The sequence below is a fragment of the Otolemur garnettii genome, unplaced genomic scaffold (genome assembly GCF_000181295.1).
Source record: "Otolemur garnettii isolate 467f Iridium unplaced genomic scaffold, OtoGar3 scaffold00024, whole genome shotgun sequence".
Lineage (NCBI taxonomy): Eukaryota > Metazoa > Chordata > Mammalia > Primates > Galagidae > Otolemur > Otolemur garnettii.
The window spans coordinates 12,703,054-12,728,846 of record NW_003852419.1 but is presented as its reverse complement, the minus strand read 5'-3'; the positions used below and the strand labels follow the sequence as shown (position 1 = coordinate 12,728,846).

At 45.2% G+C, this 25,793-nt stretch overlaps 1 protein-coding gene across 1 annotated transcript in view; it reads right to left on the bottom strand.

The window, feature by feature from the left end:
* The window catches only part of EML6 (echinoderm microtubule associated protein like 6), a 293,843-nt gene that overhangs the window by 15,332 nt on the left and 252,718 nt on the right, over nucleotides 1-25,793 (bottom strand). Inside the window, exons 26-31 of the mRNA XM_003787924.3 lie at nucleotides 21,788-21,989; nucleotides 21,560-21,686; nucleotides 6,148-6,226; nucleotides 3,142-3,271; nucleotides 1,605-1,703; nucleotides 495-668 (exon numbers count right to left, since the gene is read on the bottom strand). Coding sequence (XP_003787972.1) covers nucleotides 495-668; nucleotides 1,605-1,703; nucleotides 3,142-3,271; nucleotides 6,148-6,226; nucleotides 21,560-21,686; nucleotides 21,788-21,989 — 811 coding nt within the window. The remainder of the gene's footprint in view (nucleotides 1-494; nucleotides 669-1,604; nucleotides 1,704-3,141; nucleotides 3,272-6,147; nucleotides 6,227-21,559; nucleotides 21,687-21,787; nucleotides 21,990-25,793) is intronic.

Sequence of the window (25,793 nt, the reverse complement as noted above, 5' to 3'; positions counted from 1 at the left end):
AGAAACCTCGCTAGAGTAAATGTAAATCTTGATTGTAAGATGGATCCCCATTTCAAAATTGTTAACGCATAAAATAAAGTTTTGAATTGCTTCTGAGATTATGGTATAACATCACCCAGTCATAAGGTGACCAAAGTGATAAGGCTGCAGAGGATCCGGGGCCTACCAGAAAAAGCACTGGGGACCAGGCAGCTGGGGCAGGAAGGGGGAATGGGGTGTGCTGCCTTTGGCTATGGAGGAGTCTGCCACCACCAGTGCACTTTCTCCAATAGCCCAGAGGCCCTTCTCCCCTCGGCCCAGTATCTCCAGGCCAGCCTTCTCCTGGCTACAATTGCACTGTCTGACAAGAGGCTAATCCAGGCCCCCCAGTACCCTGTTCTGCTTACCAGGCAGCAATACCTCAGGTGGGCTTTGAAGTGAGGCCGATCTGGGTTTGAGCCCAGCCTACACCACAGGCAAGCCCCCCAGAGGGACAGAAAGCCAGCTTGGTTTACCTTCCTGCCATCGCCACACGGTGATGGTGTGCTCGGGGTCCACCCCCACAGACACCAGCAGCTTTCCGGTGGCGCTGAAGTTGATGTAGTTCACGCCCTTGGAGTGGAAGCAGCGCAGCATGGACACGGTGTGTCTGGTCATGGCGTCCCATATGTGGATGGAGGGCGTTGTTCCTGGGCAGGAGGCAAGGCAAAGGGCTGAGGCTCAACAGCCGTGGAGCCAATGCGCAAAAGCCCTTTTAAGGTAAGTACTGAGGAGCATTATAGCTGCTGGGCCGAGAGACCTACACTCTGACCTGACCGGAGGAGAAACTTGCTTTTAAAGGCAGAACCTACAGGTGTTTCCGTCCAGCACACACACTTACAGAGGATTTCCACAAAGGGAACTGGTGTAGGCAATGATCTGTATCTGCCCTCCAGCCAGATACAGTTGGTCAGCATGGGACATGGACATGGTTTTGCTGTACAGTTTCACACTACTCACAGATGGAACAGCCTTACCTGGGGTTTCCGTCACATCACCTGCATTGGGTAGGCAATGGCAATGAGGAAGCGTCAAGGGAAAACAATAGCTAAAATGAGTCGCATGTCTAACAGTGGATCAAAGTTCCAAATTAAATTTAAAATGGACACAGGTCAATGAAAACAAAGTAGGAAGATATTTTTGTATAAACTGTCCTGGAAATGACAAAGCAAAAACAAACAAACAAATAAATGAACAAACTCTTTGTAAATGTGAACTAGTTCACATTTGTCATCGGCAGTTTCCAGGGGACAGAGGGCCAGGCACACTTACTGCAATCTACCCTTGCCAAGCACAGTCATGGGGCTTTAAGACATAGGGGTAGGGGTCTTCACTAGACACCTGGGATCTGAAAAATTATTCTCCCAAGTCCACAGGGATGGGGGGCCATCCACTTATTCTGACCCCATGGTCCCTCATGGTCACCAGTCACTGGATGCATCGACTCAGGCAACACATTCAAGGCTCAACACATCAACATAAACGGGTGAGCATCAGCGACCCACCCACGCCCTCTCCCAATAAGTGCTGATAAGTTGCTGTCCCTGCTCAGGCGGGACAGCCTCAACTACCGCAAGGCCTCCTACCTATCTGACTGGTGGCCACCACATTTCTGTACTTGGGGTGCTGGTTCACCGTGAGGCACAGGATGTCATCTGTGTGCTCCAGGTAGAAGCTCTGGCTCCCTAGGACAGAGAGATCGTGGGAGGGTGCGTGGAACCTAAGCCTTTCACAGAACCCCAAGGCATCATGCAGAATCTTGGATACTCCTTGCAAAAGTGAGAGCTTAAACCCCCGAAACTCTCACAATCAGAATCATCCTGGAGGAGAGAGAAGATCATTTTTTAAACTGTACATATTCTGTTCTAGGTCCAGGAGAAGAGAATGTATCTGTTATCTCTAACATAGTCCAGTTCCACTTCAATCCTTCCTGCGGCCCTGTGGGTCCAGAGCACAGTCCAGCTACAGAGGCTTGCAGAGTCTGAAATGATGAAGGTCAAAGTTTCCGCCTCCCACAGCACAGGACTGATGACTTCTACAGGTCTACCTGTGGGCAGCGTGGGGTGGGGGCCTGGAGATGACCCTTCCCTTGGCAAAGTGTCACCACTTACTCCTGTGGGATGACAGCTCCTCTGGGGCTCCCTCACGGAGAGCCAGTCCACTGGGTGCCTGGATGCCATAGCTCACCCCTGACAGCCCTGACTCAGTATGTGTCACAGGAAGGGGAGGAAAGGGCAGGAAGCCCTTCCTCATCTATTGTGGTAAATGGGTTTTTTGACTTTCCAAGTGGCCGCTTTACCCACCACACTGCCCAAGAACCCAGGGGCGAACGGTGGCATTGATAGTCACAAAAAGAGCACACTGCCACCAAAACAATGACACGTGGCAAGAAGACCAAGAAAACATGTAGACAATTTCAAGGTCTTCCTTCCCACAGAAAGACACACATCATTCTGTGCCCAGTGATTTCCCCATCTACGTCTATGTATAACAGAGGAATTTTATGTTTTTTTCCCATAGAATTTGGAAAAGAACCTAAAAAATAAGAAAACGTTATTTGGGATATGAAGCAAATAAGGCCAAATGCTGACATGTTAAAGGCTGGTGGTAAAGATGGGGGTGTCTGCTCATTCCTGAGAGCTTCTTTTTGTTTGAAGTATTTAACTTCACTTTTGACTTTGTGTCATCATGTGGTTTGGGTACTTTTGTTTGTTTTCCTTCTTATTGTAAATGTGGCTGAATAGTCAAAACAAACAAAACTGAAAAATGGGTCATTGTTAAAAACTAATGAGAGAAAGTTCCCTATGCTTTGTTCTCGGTCACAGTCTAAGGAATTTCTCCGTCCCCACGCCCTCCCTCTGGCTTCCCTCCGCTGTGACCTCAGAGGAGCTGAATCCACACTGTCACTGCCTCCAGGGCCTTCTGCAAGATAAGGCTGGGCCCAGCCGGGGAGACAGGGGGCTCTGAGGCTCCTGGGACAGAGGGACACCAGGCTGGAAGTGAGCAGAATGGCTCTAAAAGCCAAGGGAATTGCTTACACGCTGGGGCACCTTCAGAGTGGGAAAGCAGAGCAAAGGGCTGAAAGAAAACCCTGCACCCTAAAGGCGGCTTCTCTTTCCTTACCTGTGGAAAGGTTCTGAACGACGCCGGCCGCAGCCGTGTGGAAGATGATGTCTGCCCCGTCGTTAAGGTAGTGCAGGTTATTGCGGCAGTCGAACCCTCTGTAGCCAAACACGTGGTCAAGAGCCAGCTCCTGCGTGCACACATAGTCAGGCGACCCTGAGAGGGGCAGCTGGGGGGCCACTGCACTCAGGGGCACCGCCTGAAGGTACAGCCCTGAGGCAGGCCACCCCCCACTAAGTCACTTTGCTTCTTGATTGGCTGAGGATAAGATGCACCCCTCTTAGTTCCCTGAAATGCTAGGGATGGGTGGCATTTAACACATAAAAGTACAATGAGTTTTCTACAAAAACCAGCGTTTTTTCCTGCTTCTTTAGGTGCACTGAAGTCCACAGACTTGAGACTTGATAAAGGTTACCTACCAGTTTCCTGTCTGCACCCTGGCAGGGAGTTTGAGGTGAGCTGAATGGTGGCGAGAGATGTGCTCTGATAAGCTCCCAGGAGTGCAGCTGGGGTTGGCAGAGCAGAGTTCAGAGACAAATGCCATGCTCGTTCCGTGGCATGGTGCTTGCTCTACAAAGTTTCCACACATTTGCATTTTTTCCCCTAATTAGAAACCATTTGGGGTTTATAGTCTTTCTCTTCTTGCTGTCTTGTGTCTTCCAAGACAAAGAGCATGGGCTAAGTCAGATCAGCTCTGAATTCCATGCAACACACACGCCCTGGGTAGTGCCTCCGCCTGGCACTGTCTGGTGATGGAAGAAAAGGCTGGGCAGATAGAAGTCCCTCCTGATTCTGGCCTTTTCTCTCTCTTAACTCTCTAATTACAAATATCAGATTGATGTTCCTAAAATACCATGATAGGCTGGGCAAGGTGGCTCACATCTGTAATCACAGCACTCTGGGAGACCGAGGCAGATGGATCACTTGAGCTCAGGAGTTCAAGACTAGCCTGAGCAAGAGCGAGACTTCAACTCTAAAAAAAAAAAAAAAAAAAGCTCGGTGTTGTGGCGGGTGCCTGTTGTCCCAGCTACTTGAGAGGCTGAGGCAAGAGAATCGCCTGAACCCAGGAGTTTGAGGTTGCTGTGAGTTATGACATGACAACACTCTACCAGGGGCAAGAAAGTGAGACTGTCTCAAAAAATAAATAAATAAGTAAAATAAAATACTATGACACTTCTTTACTCAAAAGCATTCATTGTCTGTCACTGCCTACGGGATGAAGCTCACCTTCCTTGTTGGTAGACTGAGTCCTTACCCCACACATCTGACTCTATCTCCTGGACCCCTGGTCACACTGACTTGTTGTATTTTGCCCACATGTCATGAACATTCTTTTACCTTTATGATTTTGCTGTTTTTTTTTTTTTAAATCTCTCTCATCTGGAAATCCTTTCTCCTTTCAACTCAGGAGTGACTACCTACCCCTCAGTGTGCCCTCAAGGTGTGTCCCCCAAACTGCGTAATATGTGACTCTGCACCCCTCCCCCCTGTCCTGGTGAGCAACGGACTCAAGCTGGGTCAATCAGATAGTCTCTCCTATAATTTAGAATTTAGAATTAGAGATGCTGAGGCTCAGATGTTCAGTTAATTGAGGAGATATAAACTCAGGTGCGAGGTGGCACCCACAATCTGCCACATGCAGGAAAAGCACTTCAAGAAGTCTGCAGAGAAAGAAGGGAAGGCCCCAGATACGCCCGGGCCCTGCAGAGCAGATGAGGTGCGTCTCAGCTTCAGCCTTTCAGCTGCAGGGGCCCGTCTTTCTTGAAGCTCAGCTTCATTTTCTGACCTGTGTTATATTCATACCAAATCCTCCCGATAAAACCTCCCTTTCCAATTAATAAATGAAAGATAGCTTTCTGGCCTCAGTGAGAAAGGCCAGTAGGGGAGCTTTCAGGCCAGTAGGGGAGTCACATGAGTGGCAAGTGAGGGCAGTAATGTTCAGAGAACACTGGTATCAGCCATATGGGACCTCCTGGGTCGTAAGGCTGGGGTGAGGCAGAACAGATTTGTATTTTAAAGAGCTAATTCTGGCTCGGTGCCCACAGCTCAGTGAGTAGGGGGCCAGCCACATATACTGAAGCTGGTGGGTTTGAGCCCAGCCCAGGCCTGCTAAACAATAAAGACAACTGCAACCGAAAAATAGCCAGCATTGTGGTGGGCACCTGTAGTCCCAGCTACTTGGGAGGCTGAGGCAGGAGGATCTCTTAAGCCCAAGAGTTTGAGGTTACAGTGAGCTGTGATGCCATGGTGCTCTACCCAGGGTGACATAGTGATAATCTGTCTCAAAAAAAAAAAAAAGTGTGGGGGGGCTAATTCTGGGGTATTAGAGCATGTGTGGGGAGTAGGGGAGAGTCTGGAAGCAGAAAGAACCAGCAGGGGAGTTTTCTGCTGGAATAGCAGCTTTACTATTGCTGATCCTCAAGTCTCCACAACTGAGTTCAAATTCTTCTCCACTTTACTGGCTTGTGACCTTGGGAACAGGATCTGACAACTCCCCTAACTCCCCTGAACCACAGTGTCCTCATTTGCAAAATGTGAACACTAACAATCCGACCTTAGGGTTGTGCGGCTTGCATGAGATGCTTCCTGGGAACTCAGCACAGAACCCTGCACAGGGGGAGTGCTCGGACTACATTAGTGACAGTGAATGAGCACTGTCCTCTCCCTCTTCTCTTTCTCATCCACAAAGCGGAAGCTGAGGGCCTTCATGGCACTAGGTGTAGGGGTGGAGCCTGTTTGAGGGTATAGGATATGCTCTAAGTTAGTACTGATAGGACCTGGGGACAAGGCTTTGGGGGAGCAGGAATGTGACCCAGTGGATGTGACTCTGGTCCTTGGGGTGGAGGACACGATGCCGTGTGTAGAAGGGAGAAGGGAACAGAGCACCCACAGGTCCACACAGGTTCACACGGCAGTACCTATGGGACATGCAGATGGTGATATCCACCGGGCAGGTCTTAGAATGTCAAGAGCAGATTTAAAGCAGAAAGAGTTTAACCTCCTCACCTCAACGAGTTTCTTTTTTTTGGTGATATTATTCTTCTGGAGTTTCTCAGGCTGGGGAGCTGCTCTGCTAACAGGCGGCCTGGAATAGATAGGGGCCAGAGGATGCATAGAGGTGAACCCTCAGGCTAGTGTGGCCTCCTCTCTCCCACCCCCAATCTGAGTGCCCTGGCCTAGGTTTGTTCTGCCCTGCCCTCCCCCAGGAACCTACCCCAGGAGAGGGAGCTGCTGACATTCAAAGTCCCCCAGCTGGGTGTGGTCTCTGGGAGGCCAAGGCAGGCAGATCTCTTGAACCCAGGAGTTTGAGACCAGTCTCACTCAGCCTGAGCAAGAATGAGACCCCCATCTCTAACATAGAAAAATTAGTGGGGCATTGTAGCAGGGGCTGTAGTCCCAGATACTTGGGAGGCTGAGGCAGGAGGATCTCTTGAGCCCAAGAGTTTGAGGTTGCTGTGAGCTGGGATGCCACAGTACCCTACTCAGGGTGAAAGAGTGAGACTGTCTCAAAAAATAAAAGTCCCCCACACAAAGGGGCTGGTGAGGCTCCCTGGTCAAGATCAGCCCCACCTCCCCGCACTTAGCATTACCTATGAGCAGAAAGCTTACGGGAGCCAGAGGGACTTGTTTTAAAACCAAGGAGGAGCCCAAGCACCAGAAGGAAGGGCCGCACTTCTTCAACTCTCTGGCCATCTTACAGTCAGGGATGTGACAATGTTGTTCAGGATTAAGTTGTCAAAGATCAGACGGGTGTGAAGTGGCACTTACAAGCCAGGGTTTGGAACAGGCCCTCAGGGCCATGCGCCAAGTGCCCAGGCCAGTCCCACTACACTCCCACCTTCAGCTCTGCCCCGCACCTCGGGGTGAAGGTCTATGGTTAGTAAGCTGCTCCTATCACTTCTCAGTTTTGGGGACTGGGACCTCCATATTTAGATGAGATTTTATAATATATAAGCCCCAGAGGACTCCTAGATGAGTGGGCCATTTCTTGATGATGTGGGGTTCCCTTAAATCGGACTTCCTGAAGTTTAGGAAACTAGGGACGGGTGGAGGGAAACCCATTCCAGCTCCCACTGCAGGTTTCAAATTCATTAGTTATTTCTCTCAGGATATGCAAAAAGAAAGGATTACCTGGATCCCCTTGTAAGCAGCAAACAAAGCCAAGTGAGAGACTTAGTACAGTTTAGAGGAGCATTAGCAACCACCTCACTCATGCACAAGCACTGTCCAAGTGAACAGACATTCCTGTGTGGCACAAACCATGCTTCCCCGGCATGCCAGCAAAGAACTAAAACAGAAATGAAAGAGTGCACCAGTCTACAAATTCAGAAAGCTCCTACCCTGGCGTCTCTGGGCAAACTCTGCACTAAAGCGCCTACAGAATGGGGAGAAAAAAGGAAGCCTTGTCAATGCTTCCCGCACACTCTCTGTGACTTTACGAATGCGCCTGGGGACTCTGCTTATGTTAGAGTGTGCTGGGGGGAAACGTGTTGTTAGAAAAACAGTGACATCCTCAGGGACCTCGTTTGAGAGTTACACACAATGGGTGCTTTGTTTCCAAATCAATTTCAACTCATAATTTAGCTTAATAAATCCCAGTGTTTCTTGGTAGGTCAGTTCGCTTGCTGGAACAGCTTGTGAGTTTGTTTGCTGTTTGTTTGGTTAGCTTTTTTTTTTTTTTTTTGGTGCAGGGGAAAACAAGGTACCTTTATCTTCTCAGAAACTCTTCAATCAAAACATGTTATGTAATCATAAGTGATAATTGGACCAAATGGTATTATAATCACCACGGAAGAATGGGTAGAGAGCATGTCTCTGCAAAATGACACCCCCGGCTGACATCATCGCCACCAAACTGAGCGAGATTGGGAGGCTGGGGCCATGCCAGTTCGCTCAATTAGTCACTTCCTTCACGTTAATTACTGCTTCCCAGGACATCTGCTCTTTCTTCTGTTTTAGTGGGACTTTCAAATGAAATCCGTGGGTTTCTTCTTTCACCTAAGAACGTCTGAGTGTATGACAAAAGCAAGCCAGGGTCTGTGCTAAGAGCAAGGGGACACCAGAACTACAGCATGGTTCATGAGGCGTAATCTGCGATTCAACACAGGGCTTGTTCCCAGGGGACGTACAGGTTGTATAATATTGCGCATATTATACAGTGTGTAGAGAGTATGCGTACGAGCACGGATACTGTGCATTTATATATACACGAGACTGTATATATACACACAGAGGCAATCTGATGTGTTTTCACCTTGACTTTCAGTGAAACACTGAAAAGTAAAGCAATCTCAGAATGTTTCTAATTTCACAAGCATATGTTTATAGCTGTATTGCTTCAAAACTGAAGATGAGGGGGGCAGGGAGAAGAAACCTGCACTGTGGCAAATTCAGCGGATTTTAAGTATTGCCCCTTCGCGGTTGTGGATTCTGCATGAGTCAGTGCCGCTGTGCACTGAACACCTGTGCTTGTCTCCAGAGTGATGTGCATACTTACTTGACAATTCCCTGCCTCCAAAGGAAAGCAAGTTAAAACACAATACAAGTATTAAAGGCTTCTTTCCAAGCATCTATAAACAGTGTTCATAACATCAGATGTGGGAGGAACTGCTGAGAATGTCACACACAGCCAAACACTGGAGGTTTAACATTTTCCGGTGGATCTAAATCCTTCCAGATTCAGATTTCACTGGAAATGTGACTCTGAGAAGTGTTGCTGAGCTGGGCACAGTGGCTCATGCCTATAATCCTAGCACTCTGGGAGGCTGAGGCCAGTGGATTGCTTGAGCTCAGGAGTTTGAGACCAGTCTGAGCCAGAGTGAGACCCCATCTCTACTAAAAACAGAAAAAATTAGCTAATGTTGTGGCAGGCACCTGTAGTCCTAGCTACTTGGGAGGCTGAGGCAGGAGATCATTTGAGCCCAGGAGTTTGAGGCTGCAGTGAAGTAGGCTGACAGTATGGTATTTTAGCCTGGGCAACACTGGCAATAGAGTGAGACTCTATCTCAAAAAAATTGAAAGAAAGAAAAGAAAAGTGTGGCTGAGGCAAGAAAGTAGAGGCCGTAAGGACAGTCACTCACTTTTTAGCACAGTAAACTCTTTATAGTTGGTTGTTCCCGGTACGCACAGGGTGGGAGAGTGGGGAAGACGGTGAGTGCTGTCGGGAGGTGCCAAGGAGACCAACAAGATTAAGGGCTGGGAGGTCAGGGAGGGTGAGTGACTGAGTTAGAAAGAGCAGAGACCCAAAGGCCTGATGGGGCAAGCAGGGCTTTGAAGTGACTCAGGGAAACAAAGGAGAAAGGGAACTTCCATTGGGCAAGAAATTTAAGGAGGATCTTGGCAAGAGAGCAGACACACTAGATAATCAGGAGGGTGGCCCGTGGACAGGCTTGGGCTCTGGAGGGCAGGAGCAGCCTGCCAAGGAAGAGAGCATAAAGCCAGGAAGCCCAGGAGAAGCCTGTGAACTCAAGCATGTGGCTTGGCATTGAGAAACAAGGCAAACCTGTTCCTACCAGCTCCATGGGAGGAGAGGCGACCTCGCACCCCATTTCCCCTGAGGAAACAGGTAGCACATTCTGTGGGCAGGACAGGATCAGGGGAAAGTCAATAGAGCTGAAACCCACTGCCCAGCAGCCAGGCTGCTGAAGAAAAAGCTTAGACTCAACTGAAGGGGCAGGGAGCGTCACCCTGACATAGCTGTCACCTGACAAAGGCCCCCAAGGGTGGCCAATGCCTAGGTATCCATCTGTCCTTGTCCCCTCCCCAAGGTGCTGGACTGGCAGAGTGAGGGGTAGAGATGAGCACAGGATGACCCGAGGTATGTAGGCAAGAGTCAGGGCCAAGACTCTCAGGGAAGCTTCTGAAACAACGGAGGAAGTTATGAGAGTCGGTCACAAGCCAAGGTGCAGACTGAGAGCCAAGTGGGGGTGAGGCTTGCAGAGCTGGTGAGAGAGTCATTCCCAGGAGTTATAAAAAGGGGTGTGGGTGAACTCAGCTCCACTTGGCTACGAAATGCAAGTTTGAAAGCACTTTTAGTGGAGTTAGTCAGACAACATTCAAAGTGTCCTGGGAAGAAACAGCTTTCTTTAGCTTCCGAAGTGTGCCATTAAATGGTCCAAGAGTTTTCAAAGCTACCCTTGATTCTGGTTTTAGATGGGATAGTTTGGGATCGGAATCCACGTTAGAAACATCCTCCAACATCTACCACCCCATGGATGGTCTTCAGAGACTCACTGAACCCCAACGCTCGTACAAACTTGTGTTTGCAAATGCACATTTTTCTGACTTAAGACAGACAAAGATCAATAATCACTGCTCTAGTATAAATCCAGATTTAGGGAAAGTCCCAAAGCCGCGGCCCTCTCTATTATCAAGATGACCTGTGAGATGTTTGGGGACTTGACTCCAATACTCAGACCCGACTCTGGCACAGCCTGAGACGCTGCCTTCCGATGGAGAAGTGCTTACCTACTTTTGACATGTTCTTTTATCTCCACAAATGAGTAGGTTTGATGCAATGATTACACTGTAGGAGTGTGATTTCTTAGGCACATGAATTTTTTTTTAAATCATCTAACTTTACCTCTGAATTTTTAAGACGGGCCACACTTTGTGATCAGAAGTGAACAAACTATTCTATCATGAATGGCAGGTTTAATTCTTAAAAATATTAGTTATATAAAAATCATTGCTGGGCTACAAACCAGTATGGAAAACCAAGAGGTATGAGTAAGAAAAGGCATTTATGGAAGTGGCATTAAATTCACATAAAAAATCAACTATGATTCAGCTTTTGGTGGAGTTACCTAAATAGGCTTTTGAAGTGATTAATTTCCAGAGTTTCGGGATTTTGTAGATCTTGCAATTTCAGCTCCTTCCACCTTTATAAACAACAGGGGACTCTTGCTATGTTTTACCTGCTCAGAACAGCTCTGATTGCCAGACTGTTGGGGAATTCAGGGGTGGAGTGAAGGAGCGTTTAGCTCAGAGAGAAAAGCTCTGGAGCAGATGGGCACCTCACTCCACTACCCTACACGGGCACCTCACTCCACTACCCTACACAGGCACCTCCTCTCCCCTGTGGTGGGCCTGGCTTCCCTTGCACACAACATATATGCAACCACAGTCTCTGCACTCGCTCACCAGCTCTTTATGGTCATCCCATCCTTATGAATGGGATAGAAATGGAGGGTCAGAGATCCCCCCCTCATTTATTGGATCAAGCTTCAATGTAGGATTTAGCAGTTTTGACCCATCTCAATATGGTAAATTTAGCAGCACTTGCTTAGCGTGGGCGTCAGTTCTTAGCAGCTCTAACAACACGCTCACAAAGCAGCTATTGATCAGCGATGACAAAGAGCCTCTGTCATGGGCAGGGGCTGTGGAGCTGTTTATTTGCTGTTGACATTGACATTGCCACGGAGGGGAGCTTAGTCCCACTTCATCATGCTCATCATGCCTTGGGCAAGCCTGGAATTCCCAGATTCCTTGATTAAATTAAGCATTTTTACACATTAAGGGCAACTTCTGCATATGAGTGAACAGCTAGAACAGAGGATTTTGAAGGCTCCCAACACAAAGAAAGGATAAATGCTCAAGGTGATGGGCATGCTAACTGTTCCAGCGTGATCACTATATGCTGTATGTACAGAAACTCACTATATATCCCATAAATATGTACCAGGATTACGTAGCCATTAAAAAGATCAAAAATGTAATTTTGTACAAATTGGGAGCAAGTTCTCCCAGCAGATTTTTGTCTCCAAACATAGCATAAAAGGTTAAATGAAAAACTAGGACTGCCTGTATGTTATAGTTGGTTTCAAACTCAAAGAAATCTGTCTAAATTTTTCCATTTTTTTTTACACTGTGTCTGTTATGACAAAGTGTCATGACACATTGTCGTTTCATTGTAAACCTGCTTTGAATGTGCCATTGGTGTGATAGCCACCATAGCACAGAATTTTCTTTTTGGTTTCTTTTACAATTCCTAATTTCACTTCCCAATGGACAGATGCTATGAAGATAAAAATCATTTGAACAGTCAGTCCGACAGCCAGCTGGGGCATCCCTGGATTTTAGTTGGGTCATGGCATTTCCCACAAAGAGAAGACCATCCATATACGCTAACAAAATGAAGGTTAAAGTGGTTGCTGACAAAGAATAGACTTGAGGGCTTTTTTTTTTTCTGGAGACAGAGGCTTACTTTGCAGCCCTGGGTAGAGTGCCATGGTGTCACAGCTTACAGCAACCTCAAACTCTTGGGCTCAAGCGATTCTCTTGCCTCAGCCTCCCAAGTAGCTGGGACTATAGGTACCCATCGCAACACCCAGCTAATTTTTTTTTTTTTTTAAAGACAGGTCTCCCTCTTGTTCAGGCTGGTTTTGAACTTCTGAGCTCAGGCAATCCACATGCCTCGGCTTCTCAGAGTGCTAGGATTACAGGCGTGAGTCACCATGCCTGGCCCTGAGAGCATTTTGAAGATGTATTAGTTGATTTAAAAATTAAGAGAACCAGGTTATGTATCATATTTTACCATGTAGAATGTGTACTTTTTGCCCAAATGTTTGAGAGAAAAATAAGGGCAAGCATTCTATGTGGGTAGTACTCTGTCTCTATATCTGTATAAATGTTTTTATAATATAAAAAACAAATACTTAAATATAAACAAATAAAAATTTGTATTACAAAATTAGAGTGCAGGCAGTGCCTGTGGCTCAGGGTGTAGGGTGCTGGCCCCATATACTGAGGGTGGCAGGTTCAAACCCAGCCCTGGCCAAACTGCAACAAAAAAAATAGCCAGGCCTTGTGGCAGGTGCCTATAGTCCCAGCCACGCGGGAGGTTGAGGCAAGAGAATCACCAAAGCCCAGTTGTAGGTTGCTGTGAGCTGTGTGATGCCACAGCATTCTACTGAGGTCGATAAAGTGAGACTCTGTCTCTACCAAAAAAAAAAAAAAAAATTAAAGTGAAAGATTTTAAGTTTGGGCCTCAAATGTGGGTGCATGTTATACCTGAGAGCACGTTATACACCGCAAAATATGGTATATTCATCCACAAATTTACTTCTTCCAGAAATATTTATTTACTACATGCAAGGCACTATGTCACAGACAAAGGTCAGAGCCTGGCAAAACTGTATCTTCATGCCAAAGCCTTGTATATTAAGGAACCAGGAATTAAAGGAGGTTATTCATTTGGGGTTGAAACAAAAAACAAAAACAAACAAAATCCTTATAAACCCTTAGTGTGCAGTTTTTCTTTTAGGAAACCCTTACTGTGCAGTTTTCCTTTTAGGATTTCCTTTTGCTTACATGTATAAGCCTATTCAAATTGACTCAGAAAGGATAAGAGATTATTACAGAAGGTATGTTGGGGGATCTTATCCATCAGCCATGGCACAATTTATGAAAAATTTTGGAAAACCCTAATGCGGGAGAAGAATTTCGAGGTCATTTGGTGTTAACACATGTTAGTTCACAGATGCGTTTGCCACCATTTATAAGGCTTAGAAACCACTTCTAATTTTGATTTGGTAAGAATTCCTTGGTTTCCAAGAAACATATGCCTTAGACTGAGAGTGAATATATACCAGAAGGACTGAAATATTAATGTAAAATATTCACAGACTCCTTCTTTATAATCCCCAGCTAAGAATAATTCTGGCACTGCCACCTCGTGTTCCCTCATGCCAGGCAGCTGAGAGGGATGGAGAGGTGTGTGAAATGAAAATGGTTCCTTTCCCTTGCCTCACCATGGAAGGTTAGGACAAGGATTCCATACAAGCCTTGGGCTAAACCAGGGTGACCATCTCTCCATACATGAAAGCTGTCAGCCCCTGTTGTTGCTGAGGAGTGGAGGGAGGCGGAGAGAGAACCAGCAGAGCCCAGAGTGGGTCAGCAAGCAGGGGTGACAGAGATTCCCCTTTGGGATTCTTATTTGCAGGTTCACAATTCGGTGTTATTGAAAACAGTGGAATGCTGATGACTGGGATCAGCTCAATGTGGGTGAATACTGCAAAGACTACTGGTGCCTGGACATAAGTTCCATCCATGGTGACTGTTAGATGCACCATTCATCCCTCCATGTGGAGATAGGGAAAAGGAGAGTTTTCTGATACCATAGATCCTTACCAAACACCCAGTGCCAGACCCTCAACTCCACCTAGATGTAGCCTGGGAGTGAAGGCCTCTACACTTCAGACCACTGTTTGGAGATTGTAACTTGAGGGCTGGGAAGCGTTTGCCAAGAGGCAGAAATTTCTACACTGGATTATGGGTTTTTAAGACAAAGTGTTTTAAACAAGTTCTCAGACTTTGTTATCTAATCCATGAGCATCAGTCATTATGAATGAACCTAAATCTTGTTACATTGCTAAGGAGTTTATTTATTTATTCAACAAATATATACTAAGTGCCAGCATGTTCTAAATTTAGAGATAAACCAGTGTATAAAATGAATTTTTCTTTCTCAGAGTTGACATCCTATTTGAGGGAGGAGGGCTTTATGAGTAATCCTGCATCTTGTAAATAACAAGGGCCTGTATTGTTCAAGTCTTAAGGCAATTTCTAGGCCTTCAACCAAAAGAATGAGATAATAAAGAAAAGAAAAAATGGAGCCCTCAGAAGATCATTTTCCCCAAAGCCAATCTTAGCAAGACAGAACAAGGGCAAAGATCTTCTCAGAGAACATAACAGGGGCAGCCAGAGTATGACCAAGGAACCCATCACATTGTGTGGAACAGAAACTCAGACAGCCTGAAGCTGGGGCCTGCCGAGATACGATTCTGTTGAAACCAGAGTTACTTTCTCTAACCTCATGGCAGACACCTCAAAGTGTGCAACAATTGTTGTGCAGCAGCTACTGATACTTCCTACACTGGTAAGCATGTACTCAGACCTCCTAAACATTTGGGCATGTATTTCAGGAGGCAGCACAAGGTAGAAAGCTATAAAATAAAACCCCAGGAAAATAGTAAAGGAAGCTCCCTGTGCTTGGAAACACCCTAACAAACATGGGAGTATATCTCACAGGGGCGCCCCGGGACTCGGAAGCGTAACAGTGGCCAAGGAAATGCTGTTAGCTCCTGCTTTATAGAACCATGTCTGCAGCTTTCTGATACTCTAAAATGAGAAGAAACTTTACCTAACTTTTATATTACCACCTTTCCATCACTCATATCATTCATATTACTGTACTACATGAGGACTAAGCAGATTGGGGTGTCAGAAGTGGGATTAATGCAGAGGATGTCCCTCGAGCCCTTGCTGGAAAGTGGCTACCACTTTAAAGGGCAAAATGAATTATTTTGAGGTTTTAGATATAAGAATCCTCAGAGGGGCTGAGTTTTGCTTTGAGTCTCATTGAGCCAATTCTTATAGAAGACAAAGATTCTTAAACTTAAAAAACAAAGGGAATTGAAAGGTTCTAAAGGCTTCACCTGTTGCAGAGGTAACAGTAATAATAACAAAGCAATAAATAACCTGTCATTAACTGATTTTGCTTTTAAAAATGGCTCAGATGGAGACTGATTTCAAGTTAAAATTTTTAATTGTGAGAATTTCTACTTTTAAATATGTATATTATTTCCTCTGACAGGTAAAGTTAAATCTTGGAACTCTATTATACGAAGTATAGGAAAAAAACTATTAAAGATGTCACTCAGAGGTCAGACATTTTAAAACGATTTTCTAATTATATTATGGATGTACTTTCTAGAAAACAAATTTTTGTTTGTTTATTTTTGAGACAGAGTCTCACTATGTTGCCCTCGGTAGAGTGCTGTGGCTTCACAGCTCACAGCAACCTCAAACTCTTGGGTTCAAGTGATTCTCTTGCCTCAGTCTCCCTAGTAGCTGGGAAAACAAAAAAATTTATCAATCAAGCTTTGTTCATTCATTCAAGTCTATAAAAGTAATATTTCTTTTTTTTTTTTTTTTTGAGACAGGAGCCTCAAGCTATCCCCCTGGGTAGAGTGCTATAGCATCACCTCTCATAGCAATCTCCAACTCCTGGGCTCAAGTGAGTCTCCTGCCCCGCCTCCCAAGTAGCTGGAACCACAGGCACCTGCCACAACATCCGGCTATTTTTTGGTTGCAGCTGTCGTTGTTGTTTGGTGGCCGGGGCTGGATTCGAACCCGCCACCTTAGGTGTATGTGGCTGGTGCCCTAGCCACTTGAGCCACAGGTGCCAAGCCAAAAATAGTATTTCTTGAAAAAAATGTTAGAAGACGGTTCTGCACATGTCACCTACCCAGGTAAAATAATTGAATATCTGAACTAAATATATGTGATAAATTTGTGACTAAATGGTAAATATTGTAATTTCTACAGTTATCCACAATTCATTAAGTACATTAACTGGAGATAGACAGTACAAGTTAAGTGTTAAAAACTAACTTTTCTACTTCAGACTTCCTTTTAAAAGGGACAGGTGACCATCTCAGCCTGAGATAAGCAAGAGTTTTCTAAGGAGAACAAAATATACTTTAGGTGAGTTTGGGATTTTGATTTGTGGCCATAAGTTGTGCAGTTTCTGAGATAAGAAAACAAGGGGGGAGTAGACGAACCTCTCCTTTTAGTGATAGGTGAAAAATGCTGTAATAAGTGAAATAATGTGGAAAAGATGGCGTAGAAAGAGGCAGTTTTAAGTACTGAATTCTTTTCTTCATCCCTGGATAGGCAGCCCAAACTTGTAAGCCTCAGCATTTGTTAAATAACCTTAAAAAATAATACAGACTGCTGACTCCGGTACACCGAGAAAACAATCCCTCAGCTAATTATGGCATACACTTAGAAAAATAAAACTTAGTGAATTTTATGTGTCAATTTCCATAATAGTAGTTAAATTTGTATTTATTCTGTATCTTATCATCAAAAAGTTAGGCTTCTGTCTGAATGTACATTCCAACTACATTCAGCATATAAAGCAAATAAAAATTCAGCATATATAGCAAATAAAAATATTCATTATTACCAATCCCCACGCAAATGGTTCAGTGAAGAAGAGATGTGGACACCTATGTCAGACAGTAGGGATTTAAAAATAAATTACTAACTGTGGCCCCACCAGGTGTAGCTGGAAAGACCAATGTCTGGTCAGCTTATTTGGATTTCAGTATAAAGCCCATCTCCCACACTTGGAGATACTATCAGATACTCCCTATAAGACCATCAAGAAGAAAGTGCCTTTGTGGTTCACCTTTGTGGTGATCCGGCAGTTACCACAGAATGCAACATTGGGATTGTATGATAATTTGATCAATACAAAAGTGTGGATATTGGCACTAAACATTCCTACAGTTGCTGTTTCTAATCTCTGTTTTTTTTTCTTAATATGAAAATAAGAGCCTCTGAGATGAGCCAAAGATGTTTATTTTCCAAGATAGTTGAGACTATTAAAATATAATGTGAACATAAGATTCTAATTTTAAAAGGCACCCTCAGTGTACTCCACGTCTTGTCTAAGTTGATTCCTGCACCACTCCCAGACAGTGGTATAAAAGCTGTGGCTCACCGAAATTGTTCCACTGAAATGGGGTAAAGTTCTAAGTGTCTCTAATGATTCTTGATATTGATTTTAATCATCCTATGATGAGTTGGACAGAAGTCAGAACACAGGATTTGAGTACCATCCCTTGTGCTGTAATGACATAAGCATTTTGTACCTTAAATCACTAAAGCTATACTTTCTCCCGCTTTTTTCAAAAGGAACCTCTCTGACATTTTAGGTATCTATTAAATTATTTACATTTGCAGATGGATAATACAGCCATTATCTTTTGAGAAAACATGGCAAAGGAGGAGCTGAGGTCAAAACTCAAGAGCAAGGGGTGTGTCGGGTGAGAGCTGGGAACTTGAGAGGTGGGGTATGTTTGGAAAAATTCCTCTAGACCACAATTAGCTTCAAGTCAGCTGGGGATGTGTGTAGATGAGTTCTGAAAGCATAAATTTCCCAAGCTGGAAAAGACTTCATGACTTCCCTCAGCTGTGTGCTGTACAAGGCAGTTGGGCAGAAAGATCACCCAAGAGTTCGCCCAAGGTGGGGGTGGTCCAGACAAGTCTAGGTCGGGGTGGCCAGGCATCCCTGTGCACCAGAGCAAAGCTGAAATGGCTGACCAGGCGGTCCAGACAAGTCTAGGTCGAGGCGGCCAAGCAATCCTGTGCGCCAGAGCAAAGCTGAAATGGCTGACCAGGACTCTCGATAAACACTTTACAAGCATTACGTATTCGTAAGTATAGCCCAGTATTCTTTCAAGAGCAATTACAAATTTTTTCTCAGCTTTCTCACTTTTCAAAAGATTGGGACTGAGGAGCATATGACTTCTGAAGAATAAGAACTCACAGAACGCCCAAAACTGTGCAAGGAAGCACAATCCAAAGTCTCTTGGCTATTTTAAAGTCAAATAACTTCATCTAATTAGAAATAATCTATCCGTGACTATCTGAAAATTTAGGAATTAGGAATTCAGCTGCTTAAAAAATGATGCATAAAGTGCAGCTGTGTTGAAGGCATTTCTCTCAGTATGACAGATTCTGCTCTCATCTCACGGGTTCTAACTGCTCTGAGAAGGAGAAAAGGAATTTATCAGAGGTGGAGCTTCCTGAAACACTGTCAAGAAACAGACTAGGCCCCTACACAGAGTGGCAGCTTCCGGCTCACACCTCTCTCTGTCCTCTTTCTCCCTCCCACTAGTCCTTCTGGTACCCAAGTGTCTGGAAAAAGCACCAGGTGTTTGCAGGTATACACAGAGGAACCCTGAGGGGAGGGGCTGGGAGAGCCCTTGCCTCTCAAATCAGCAGGGCTGGGAGTCAAGAGCAGTCAGTTGACAGTCCTGAATGCCCCCAGGGAGAAGCTGGCCTCTGCTTGGCTTCATATGGCCCTGATGCCCACATTTTTCTGTCTGCTCCTTTAGCGTTGTGCAATGCTAGAGCCCAGGGTCCTGTTGGACACCCCAGCTAAGCACTGAGGTATGCTGCCTGATACCTTTGTATCCCACCTTTCAAGGGCTTGGTCCTGCCCCATATTCCATCACTCCTCCTGCTTTATCCCAAATTCCCTGAATGCCTGTCTTTCCTGGCACTTCCCTCTTCTGTGGTTCAGAAGCTGCCTACAGTCTGATCTCTGAGGTCCTGTCTACCCTAAAAATCACCAGGCTTGGTGCAGACTGCGTGTTCTTGCTCCTGACGAGGACTTGCTCCAGCTCACCCTTCCGTGTGGTCCTGCCCTGCACCCAGCATGCTGTGTAGCCAGCACTGTGCTCTCTGGTTACACCCCCTTCTGGGGACTGATGCTGTCAAGATGTAGCTTTCTATAAAAAAGGCTTGATTACTCCTCCGGACCCTATACTATCTTAAAATTATTTTCTTCCTTACATGTTTTCTTTATTGCACTGTGGTGTGAATTATTTTTTTTAAATGCCAGTTAAGTACTGAAATATCTACCCTTGTCTCTCATAATAGGATGAATATTTTTTTCTCTTGTTAAAAAAAAAAAATTGGAGTCGATCCAGTGTATGTTAAGAGATGACAAGTTTCCAATCTGGCAGGATGAGGTAGCTTGAACATTCTAAATTTTAAAACAGAAAATTCATCGTAGGGTCCTTTCTAACCTTCACTCCTCCCACTTTTTACTGAATTGGGCAATATGAGATTTTTATAGACCTGCCCAACAAGACAAGAAGAGCTTTATTATTTTATTTTTTTATATTTTGCAGTTTTGGCCAGGGCCGGGCTTGAACTGGTATATGGGGTGGACATCCTATATACCTTGAGCCACAGGCACCGCCCAAGGAGAACTTTAGATAAGCCTTGGTTTAGGTTTGAAATCAGTTGTAATGGTTGGGATCTGGACTTTGGTTAGATGACTATTTTTTTTTTTTTTGGCCAGGGCTAGGTTTGAACGCACCACCTCCAGCATATGGGGCCGGCGCCCTACCCTTTTGAGCCACAAGTGCCGCCCTATAGATGACTATATTTTAATGCTGCCTGATGTACCAATGGGGTGCAGAAATCAGTCAGAGACACTATTGGTTGAATGAATAGAAGCCAAGACAATTTATTTTCATAATGGTATGTGGAACTGGAAAGGTTGACTGATTTTGTTTCAAAGGAATGTTTAATTTAGGCCAGACATTTTTTGGAGTGGATTATTTAAGTGGGAGGCTATTTATGCACTTATGTCCACATGGTTCTTTTTTTTTCCTCTTAATTTCTTAGAATTAGGTCCTTTAAAATTATTTTCTCTTTGTGGCCACTTTAAAACCATGTTGCAAGCAAAATAAACTATACTTTACATACCACTGCAGAGAAAGGTCTCTATAATTTTTTTTAATCAAAAGAGAACTCTCAACCTTTAGTAGCAACATCTAACAGTGATGCCATGGGGAAAAATCAGGGCTTTTTTGCACCAATGTTCTTGCCAGTTACCACACCCACCATTTACCAAGCTTATTTTAACATCTGACACTGAACTGAGGCAGGAGGGGGAAGTCACATTTTCTTTCTTTGTATCTTAATCCCCACCTAATTGCAAGAGGTGACAGATCAGATTTATTAATAATAATTAGGCAGAAAGCCATATGGGCTGCAAACAACTTGAATCTCATAAATTATACATCAGATGAACATTGAGCCCACCTCAATGTGAAGAGCCCACAGAATTCTTAAAATATCTCTGACATCCATGAAATTGTCTTCAGATATTAGAGTTTTTATTCAGTCTCTATCCTTAGCATGAACAGGATAAATTAAGTAATTGTAGTACTTACGAGTTTTTCTTTTCAGAGATGTTAAAATGTTTGACAATTCATCTTATCAATACTTAAAATAGCACATCAAAAAGCCCTGAATTAATACTAAGGACTCTCTTTGTACACAAAGCATTCAAGGCCACAAAATCGAGTAGGATAGACCCGGAACTGCCAAGCTCACCTGAACGAACGTGGGCAGGTGAAGACACAGTAAGAGGAGGGGTAGCAAGTGACGGAACAGACCACACGGACTCTGCTGAGGATGGAAGATGATTTCCCAGCTCCACACGGACTCCTCGTGACTGTGGGAGCCTGCCCTCATCCCTACCTCGCTAACCAGCAGGCCTTCCCGTCAGCCACTGCACCCAGGACAGCTTTTGGGCTATTCTGGAATCCTCTCTAGGCAAGGTGAAGCCTAGACCAACCAAACACCAGGTTTGTTCAAGTCACATCCATAAGCAGCTCCTACAAAGTGTAACCCAGCCTTTGCTGCGTGCTGAGGGCGTTGGGCACTTTCCCCCAGCTTCAGCCTGTGTACAGGGTAAGACTGCAGATTGATAAAAGATTTGCTTAAGCAGCAACTTTGAGGGCAAAGAAAATGCATTCAATGGCTTGAATAACTTTCTCGTTGTCAAGTGTTACGAAAGCAAACAAACCTGGCAACACCATACCTTTCCTCCACCGAGACTTCTTTCAGCTGCTGGTGCGGCTTGGTGCCTTCCATCTCCCTGATGCTCACCGCGTAGATCTTGGTGGTGTAGTCTATGGCCTTTTCTCTAGCAACATCGCTGTCATAGCCTCAAACAACAGAAAGAGATCGGGGAGTGGGCTGGTTGGCAGCGGCTGGAAGGGGACCCGGTGAGAGGTGCGGTGCCCGTGAGTGGCAGTGGCAGGCTCACCTCCGTCCTCCTCCACATCGGTGTCCGACTCCTCACTGTCCACCAGCTTGCTCTCTTGGGTCCCCACAAACTCCCTGGTCCAGATCATCAAGGCCGTGTCCGCGCCGCCCACCGTGAGCAGCACGGAGTCGTTGTGCAGCCACCTCACGTTGGTGACGTGTGCGCTATGCCCCACGTACTTCTTGAACCGCGCGTGCTGTCCCTGTGAAAGCAGAAATGGGTGGTTACCCAGCCAGCGTTTCATTCTTTCTGTCACCAGGCCAGTTCACCCGTGTTATATTCTAGGGTGGGTTCTACCAGATGCACCTGAAACAGCTCACTCAGGCAGCAATTTCCCCACATCTTAGGAAAATGGATGCTCCATGAGGGCAGGGATGAGGCCTCTGGCTCATAATAGGTACTGGTATCTGGCTCATAATAGGTACTCAGTGATTCTTCTTTAAGGGGATGAATGAAATGTTAGACTACAGGACCGACTTCTGGGAGCCTAAGGAAGTATAAAAAGTTTGTTTCTGTTTCTCTCAAATACCAAATGTGCCATCTCCACAGGTCTCTAGCGTGAACTCCTGATTACAAGGCTGGCTGACATTTGAGATCAAAAGTGTCTTCTTGGCCATTCCCCACCGTGGCTTTTATACCACAGCCCAGGCAGTGACAGAGAGCAAGGGATCTCTTATGATCCTGGGGCCTCAAGGAAGATTTAAAATAAAACGGTTTCTGCCACAGATAGCATTTTTAACACTAGAAACATTCAAACATTGAATTAAACACAAAGTTAGCTCCATTTCAACAAACATAACCAAATTATAAAACCCAATTTATTAGTAACTGCTAAAAGCTTTCCAGAGTGGTGTGCCCAGGCCTCACCACGCCTACCCCTGGGTGGGGGCAGAAAGTGAGCCAGCCACCCACTCCAGGGCTGTCCTGACAGGTGGTGGGAAGCCAGAGCTGGCACCAGAAAGAGCTTCCATTTGTGGCTTTGTGAAGCTCAGCTTGGCAAAAACAGCTCCAGTGGGAGCCACCTAGAGAGGGAGAGTTTTTCCGTCCTCTCAGCGACACCCAGGGAATACCTTATGCAACGCAGGAAGCCACACAAACTCTGAGGTCATGGGACAGCCACTGGTACCCTGGATGAAAACTTTATTAAGTAATCAACAACCGTCTCAGAGAGGGTTGGTCTTGGACTGGCCTGCTAGAGAACCCGAAACCAGCACAGACACACAGCAGGAAACAGGCGCAGGGGAGCTCATGGCTGCAATACTCTTGTTAAAGATCTCTCTGTATCTGGAGGAGCCCTACCCAAGAGCAGAGCAGAAGCGCCCACTCCTTAGCAGAGTACTGAGTCTAGAAAGATAGGGGACACGGACAGGCAGGTGGCATTTCCAAGCAGCCCCTTGAAGCTACTAGTTAGCTAGTAAATAGGCAGAGCAAAGGAACTTCTAAGGAGAACCCCCATATAACCATGTGAGGTCCAGAAGGCATGGATACAGAGGATAGCTGCAGTGGCCATGGCCACGTGCCCTGCTGGCCTTCCAGCTGGAAGTAGGAAGCCACTCAGTGTATCTACTACAAATGCAAGCTGGCTTCCTCAGAGCAGGAGAAAGTGAGAGCTTGAGAGAGGTCTCTATACTCCTACTTATAAGATGGAACGCAGGGCTGTCAGACAGGATGGAAGAACAAACCTAAGAAGAAAGGTTCAGGGTAAAACAGATTGTAAGGGATCAAACTCAGGTTGCCGAGGGAAAAAAAGTGACCCAGAGGAAGAGAGAGGAAAAAATTCTAGGCCACTGAAGCAATGTAATTAGGCTGAGATTCTTCCAGCAGAGGATGATTCAAGATTCTTGGAATAGGAAATAAGATCACTGCTCCATAGAAGAATAAAGGGAATTCGCAGTTACTAGGTTCCAGGAACCCAGCTGCTGTCCCAGAAGGAAGAAACTGGCATGGATGTTTGGTGGTTCCCTTCAAGGCCTATGGAGGGAGACTCCGTGAGACCTGGCATGGCTACTGGGACCAAGCGCCTTCCTGGGTCATGAGGCCAACCTACCTTTCTGTCCACCTGTCTGGACTCTTTGCTTCACAACAATTCTCCCCTTTCAGTGAATCATGAAAGAATGGATCAGAGTCAGAAGAATCTGGAACGTGCCCCCCAAGCACTGGTTGTTAGCCACTTTTAGGTATTCTAAGAATCTATGAAAGCAAGGCACCCCTTCCCCACATTCACATTTCACAGTATTTCTGCAAAATTTTGCATGCAAAGCTTTCTCTCTGAAGAATAATTTTTCAGAGCTTTTCATGTTCAGAGAAGGAAACTTAAGGACATGGAGGATTTTGAAAATGCAAATGGCATCTAGGGGAAAGGTATAGGCTTGGAAGGGAAGGGAGGCTATGGGGAGCAGCTGGCCAAATAGATGGCATTGAAGGACAGAACCTGCTTTTCTGGTCTTTGGTTTAAGGTACTTCTTAAATAGGGTAGTGCCCTTGTTAAGGCTCTGGCAAAGGGTCTAGTCTATTTCATGGAGGCTAGGACAATGTGGTTGTCAGGGGTCTGATGACCTAATTGAGGAGGCTTTAAACTGTAAAACTGAATATTCATAAGGGTACATGTCTGTCATGGAAAGAAAAATGTCCAGAACAAATGTCTAGTAACTCAAAGTAAAGAAATATGGGAAAAAGCATTGAGATTTATGTCTGATCTTAGCATTGACAGTACTGGAATTTTGGACATGGAGAGAGATGTGTGGGGTGGTAATAAGATCTCTCAGGTATTGCCAAGACTACATGGAACTTCATGCTAGGATTCAGCACGGGTATGGAATATTAGTCTGATGGGTGGCTTAAGCAACACAAAGTTATTTCTCAGTTTGGAGGCCAAGAAGTTCAAGACTAAGGTGCGAGTCGGTTTGGTCCCTGGTGAGGGCTCTCTTCCTGGCTTGCAGATGGCTGCCTTCTCTGTGTGCCCAGAGAGGGGGAAGGCGCGCCCTCTGGTGTCTGTTTGTATAAGGACACTCATTCTACCCTATCAGGGCCCTACCCTTACAAACTCCTTTAACCTTAGTTACTTCTTTCCATAAAGTCCCTCTCTCCAAATACCGCCGAATTGAGGGTTAGGGCTTCAACATCTGAAGGGCACAAACATCTAAAATAAACAGACTGTTATTGTTCACAATAACATGGATAAATCTCAGAAACATTATCTGAGTGAAAGAAGTCAGACACAGAACAGAACTTCATTATTTTGTTGATATGAAATTCTTAAACAAGTAAAATTGATCCATGGTGACAAACACTGTACAGTTTCCCCTGAAGGTGGAGTGGGGCCTGACCCAGGAAGCATGTGAGAATGCATGCTGGGTGATGGTGATGTTCTATATCTTGGCTGTCTGTGTTTGTCAAAGCTTATCAGTTGGAAAAGTTAAAACATGAACTTTAATTATATGTACATTTTACTTAAAAATAGCATAAATAAATGTTGAACTCTAATGATATGTATGTTAAAACATTTAGGGGTAAATATTCTTTTTCTTTTTTTATAAGAGACTTACTTTGTTGCCCTCAGGAGAGTGCTGTGGCGGCACAGCTCACAGCAACCTCCAGCTCTTGGGCTTAGGTGATTCTCTTGCCTCAGCCTCCAAGTAGCTGGGACTACAGGTGCCCGCCACAACACCTGGCTATTTTTGTTGCAGTTTGGCTGGGGAGGGTGTGAAACTGCCACCCTCTGTATTTGGAGCTGGTATAGGTGCTGCCCATGGGTAAATATTCTGATGTCTAAAATTTACTCCTTCGGCCTCAGCTCTACTGGGCAAAAATATAATTGACAAATATTATATATATTCAATATGTACAACATGATAATCTGATATATATGTATTTGTGACATAATTATCACAAGTGAGATAATTAATGTATGCATCACCACGTGCAGTTACCATTTTATATGTTTGTGTGTTGGGGGGTATGGTAAGGACACTTAAGATCTATTCTCCCAGCAGATTTTTTTTTTTTT